Below are 5,865 nucleotides of genomic sequence, written 5' to 3'. Positions count from 1 at the left end.
GAAGTTAGACAAGGGCCGGAGGTGCCCTTTGGGGGCACAAGGCATACGTAGCCGCTGCGCTTGGCTCCGCCCCCCGCCTGACTCCACGCTAACGGAGTCTCCAGGGTTAAAAGCGGTAGGGTGGGTGAGTGAGTTTGCCTTTTCTACCGCGAGGCTAGAAGCCACCGCAAATCAGCCACAGATAGGGATTCCAGAGCGCCGCGCCGCCTTAGGAGCCATGCTGAGGAGCTGCGCCGTGCGCCTGCGCACACTCCGGGTCCTGCGCGACCCTCCGGGAGTGGCGCGCCCGTGGGTGAGTGACTGAGGCATACCCGGCGCGTCTGGGATGCGAGACTCCTGCCTGCGAGTGACGCGGCAAGAGGCGGTAGATCCCGGGGCGCGGGGAGCCGTTAGCTGGTAACAGGAGTGAACCTTGAACAATCAGAAACAAGCCTACAAATGTGTTTAATCCATTCATTCAACCGACTCGTCTCAATTAATTTCAGATGTCATCAATATTTTACAGGGTCTCTGGGCCTAATGGGTTCCAGCCTTCCGGTAGTAGCCCTTCGCTTAACCTATGCGCCGCGGGTTCCTTGTGTAAACTAGCAGGAAAAAGACCGCTACTACTACTGATTTTTAAAGTGCAAAGGTTAAGTGATTAAGAAAGATTACACAGAAATTGGACTCCTGGTGTGGATTAGCACTGGACTGCAAACCGCCAAGTCGGCAGTTCAAACTCACCAGCCACTCCTTGGAAACCCTATACAAGGCCGCAATGAGTCGGAACAACACCACCACGGAGAAATTAAGGCGCATTGGTAGTGTAGTGGGTTAGGAATTTGGCTACTAACTGCAAGGTCTATAGTTCAAATCTGCGAGCTGATCCGCGGGAGAAAAAAAGAGTCTGCTCCGGTAATGATTTACAGCCCTGGAAACCCTACAAAAGGCTCGCTATGAGTCGGAACCAACTCCACGGCACTTCACCACCACCAGCTGGAATCTGAACCAAGGCCATCCGGCTCCAGAGTACAGAGTAGAGATTCACAACTATTATACAAGAAGAGTACTACTTCTTCCAATGGCTCATCCTAATCGTCTGTAACTTGTATTTCTGAGAATGACGATGCCCACTGAACGTTAGGAGATGCTTGTCAGTTAATCATTCCCTACCTAAACCAGTTTTCTCACTATTAAATGTTAGTATGAGATTGAAATGAGATAGTGGCACATAGCTAACAATGGAGTGGGTGATTGATGGGACAGTGACCCTATGGGACAGGGTAACACTATCCCATGAGGTTTCCAAGGCTGTATGTCTTTACTGACCTTGACTACCACATCTTTCACCCAGAGAAGGCATGGTGCATTCCGATTGCCACTTAGCAGTTGAATTTCTTAATCACAGTGCCACAAGGCCCCTAATGGCACATCCAAAATCCAAAGCCACCTGACTCATAGCGATCCTATGTAGGGTTTCCGAGACTGTAAAACTTTACCGGAGCCGAGTATCTCATCTTTCTCCCACGTTGTGGTCTCTGGTAGCAACCAAACTCTTAGCCTACAGCACCCCCATGGTGCCTTTTGATCACACATTTGTTAAGTGCCAGCAAGTCAGTTGTGACTCATAGCAACCCTGTATAGGGTTTCCAAGGAGCAGCTGGTGAGTTTGAACTGCTGATCTTGTGGTTCACAGTAATACTTACCAGTCAAATGTTTATCCTACAGTGCCACACCAGGAATCCTAATGACACATAAACCTATTAATATTAAGTCGATTCTAACTCACAGCAACCATGTAAAAAGTTTGTCAGGCTGTAAAATCTTAATGTAAGCAGAAAGCCTCATCTTTCTCCCACTTACCGACGTTGTTGTTAAGTACCACGGAGTCCCTTCCAACTCATAGTGGCTCTATATAAGGTTTCTGAGGAATAATTGATGGGTTTGAACTAACCACCTTTCAGTTAGCAGTCCACTGCTCAATGAAAGTTCTGGTGTGCACAGTGCTGCTCCTTGGAAACCCTATACAGGGTCCCTGTGAGTTGGAGCCAACTCGGCGGCAATTAACACTAACAACATGCACTATGTGCTGTAATAAAGTACAAAGGGGGCATAGAAGAGGGAATAGCTGTGTTATAAGTTTGGTGCTCGATTAAAGGGTCCTGGTTTAGCACTGTAGGATAAGCACTATACTGGTTGTAACCTCAAGGTGGGTAATTCAAGCCAACCCACCAGCTGCTCTCGGAAACTCTATAGAGAGTCGCTATGCACCAGAACCAACTCGATGGCACACAACAAGAAGTTTCTCTATTAAACTATTATTGCTTTCTCTTAAAGATTAAGAAATATGAGTTATTCACTAATCTGGTACTATCTTGCACCTTGATAAATAAAATGTACTATACCAGTCTCACAACAAGAAGGATGAATGTTAATTCAATTATATGCTGGTACCCTGTATCTATGCTGAGAATATGTATGAGTATTTAAAGGCTTTACAAATCATGCTTCTTTTTTTTCAGTAACTTAACCTTAAAAGGAAGGCAATCTGGTAGCGTAATGAGGCTGCAAATCTCAAGGTCAGCAGTTTGAAACTACCAGCTGTTCCTCGGGAGAAAGATGAGGCTTTCTGCTCCCGTAAAGATTTATAACCTCGGAAACCCTGTACAGGGTCGCTATGAGTTGACTCCATGGCACATAACCACCACCACCAATCTTAAAAGGAGACATGTTTTTAAGATGTCATGACTTAACAGGTCCCACTTTATAAATGATAAATGATCAAGACCTTTCATCTATTTAGGGCAACAAAAGGTAATAATCATTTCCTAATATCCCTTATGTATACAGTCTATACTATGAATTTACAGATGTTTTTAAAATGGATTCCAAGTATTTCTCACCTTTCATTATTTTTATTTCCCACATCTTAGTGTGTATTTGGGGTCTCAAACGCAACATGTTCCGGTATATGCACACACACACACACCCTTTTTGTTTTCTTCTCTTCTCCTCCACCCAACACAATCCTCAAAGCCACAACTCTGGAATCATCCAAGACTCTTCTACTTTCTCTTCCCCGACAGTCACCCCCTACATCCCTTGATTCCAATATCCTAACTTCTTCTCAGTCCTCTGTACCTAGTTGAGGTCCTAACAAATCCCACCTGGACTTTTTTAAGTTTTTAATTGTGAATTGAGTGATAGTTTACATGGAAGACCATCTGCTTTACATTCATCCTATCGTATTTCATTTCATTGCAATGATTACAATGCCCTCCATGCATCACCGAACAACCAAAGGGTACACCCCGCTGCCTTCCCCCCTGCCGTCATCACACACACCCCTCTCCCTCCCTGAATCCAGAGTCCCCAGCCGCTCCATCTCTCCACATCATTGTCTCTGCCTCCATCTCTGGTGTCACTGCTTCTCTGGATAGGGTCCCGCACTCCGCTCTTCTCCTTTGATGGTCCCAGGGATCTCCGCTCCTAGACTGCAAAATCAACCATTCCCCTCCTTTTGTTACAAAACGTCTACCTTTACATTTCCAACATTCACAGTCAGTCCTGATAGCAATTATTCACTATTGAACTATAAGAGTCTTATCCCCACCTCCTTTCATCGGCCTTGTCCAACAGATTGGAAACTACTAAGTGGAGATGTTACCTTCCACCGCACCCTCTGAAACTAGGCTCCCTCTTAAAAACTTGTAAGCCAGTCACTTCTTGCCTTTGTAGCCCCCCTATTTTCGGTAATCAATGTCTAAATTGCCTATCCCTGCAACCCTGTGTACCGAGGGGTTGGGAATGATTCTCGCTGTGAAGATTCATTGCCTCTTTTGAGCTACTATATCCATAAGTATAGGTCAAATTCATCAAATTGTACTCATTTTTTGCCTCTTCTTTCTTACTCTAGTTGAGTCTGATCGTCCAGCCATTGAAGCCAGGTCAAGTGGGTACTATCTGCAAGTATGAGTGTTCTTGTGCACTTCATATCAGCTGGATGCTTCACTCTCCGCTCTAGTCCTCTGTGGCCATGTCTCTGTCTCTGGGCCCAGGAGTCGCCAGGTCTTGCCATACTGCTGGCCAACCAGGTCTCAGTCCAGGTTGACAGGAGTCTATTGAACGTGGTTGGGAGAAAGATGAATACAACTTCATTGCTGTTTTTCCCCTATTTCCCCTTATCAATAGACCAGTGTGGTCAACGGTCAGACCACATGCTTGCTGGTGTATTCTCAGTCTTAGAAGGGGGTTTGCCCTGAGGAGACCTGACTGCTTGCCCTGACGGCTCCTGGTGAACAACTTGCTTATTCTTGTGGTAGTGAATCAAACAGCCGTTATTGTTTTTTATTTTTCCTGCTGGTCTTTCGTTCAAGAAGTATCTTCTGTTCTTCTAGCTGCTCCAGGCTAGTCTGCTTGTTCTTTTAAGTGGAATTTTCCCACCTCAGAAGATTCTGGATGGGGATCAGGGTTCCACCTATGGTCTTATGCAACACAAAGGCTCTGCAGGAAGCCTCCTTCATTGGGCAAGTTCTAGCCTCATGTTAGGTATTCCAATCAGTTATAGGCTGAAGACAGACTTACAAGCTTTCTATGGTGATGTCTCTAGCCATTTCTTTCTCTCCCCCTCAAGTGTCTATTTTACAATAGTAGGCAAGGGAAACCAAGGTTCAAAAGTCAGCCAAACATCTTAACCTTATTTCCTCTCTTTTACCCATTCAAACTATGACTCAATCCCTGTTTCCCAGAGCCATGTTGTTCCAAGGTTGAGCATACATCATTATTTACCTCTGTCCCACTTAGACCATGCAAACCTGCCTAATTATTCTCCCATCCACCTTGTTCTTCCATTTCCCTCCCCCTTCTTGTGTATTGCCCCTGCACCCAGGGCCCAAACTATCCTGTGTCTGTTCCCTACCCTGTGTTCCACCTTCCCCTCACTCCACCCTACGCACCCCGGTAACCAGCAAAGAATTTTCCCCCCTTTTAGTGTGAGTGCTTTTTCTTAAGCTTTTACAATAATGGTCCTGTGCAGTATTTCTCCTTCTGTGACTGACTAATTTCACTCAGCATAATGTCCTCAAGGTTCAACTGTATTATGCCATGGCTTGCAGCTTCCTTGTTATTCTTCAAGGTAGCATAATATTCCATTGTGTGTATGTACCAAAATTTGTTTTATCTATTCTTATGTTGATGGGCACTTAGGCTGTCTCCATCTTTTTGCTATTGTAAATAGTGTTGCTTTGAACATTGGTGTGCGTATATCTACTCGTGTTATGGCTCTTATTTCTTGTGGATAAATACCAAGTAGAGGATGCTGGATCATAAGGTATTTCTATTTCCAACTTTCTGAAGAAGTGCCATATTGTTTTCCAGAGTGGTTGGACCAATTTGCAATCTGACTAGCAATGTAGGAGTGTCCCAGTCTCTCCACATCCTCTCCAGCATTTATTGTTGTTGTTGTTAAGTGCTGTCAAGTTGGTTCCGACCCATAGCAACCCTACATAGGGTTTCTGAGGAGTGACTGGTGATCTTGAACCACCGACTTTGCAGTTCAAATGGCTTCATAGTCTGGCACATTAACCTACAGCACCATACCAGGACTCCCCTGAATTTATTATCCTCTGCCTTTTTGATCTTTGCTGTTATTGCTGGTGTGAGAGGATATCTCATTGTTGTTTTGATTTGCCTCTTTCTAATGGCTAGTGCAGAAAACATCAAGAGAAGATGGAAAGAATACACAGAGTCACTATACAAAAAGGAAATGGTTACTGTTCAACTGTTTCAAGAGGTAGCATATGATCAAGAGCCAATGATCCTGAAGGAGGAAGTCCAAGGTGCATTGAAGGAATTGGCAAAGAACAAGGCACCAGGAATTGATGGAAT

The 5,865-nt window shown here is 44.9% G+C and overlaps 1 protein-coding gene across 1 annotated transcript in view; it reads left to right on the top strand.

Moving 5' to 3' along the window:
• Positions 1–217: 217 nt before the first annotated feature.
• THEM4 (thioesterase superfamily member 4) overlaps positions 218–5,865 on the top strand; it is an 81,607-nt gene continuing 75,959 nt past the window's right edge. Inside the window, exon 1 of the mRNA XM_006861707.1 lies at positions 218–292. Within this exon, the coding sequence (XP_006861769.1) occupies positions 218–292 (75 nt within the window). The remainder of the gene's footprint in view (positions 293–5,865) is intronic.

Source organism: Chrysochloris asiatica, unplaced genomic scaffold, assembly GCF_000296735.1.
Source record: "Chrysochloris asiatica unplaced genomic scaffold, ChrAsi1.0 scaffold00042, whole genome shotgun sequence".
NCBI lineage: Eukaryota > Metazoa > Chordata > Mammalia > Afrosoricida > Chrysochloridae > Chrysochloris > Chrysochloris asiatica.
Note: the sequence above shows the minus strand (reverse complement) of the source record. Positions and strands in the feature narration are given on the sequence as shown.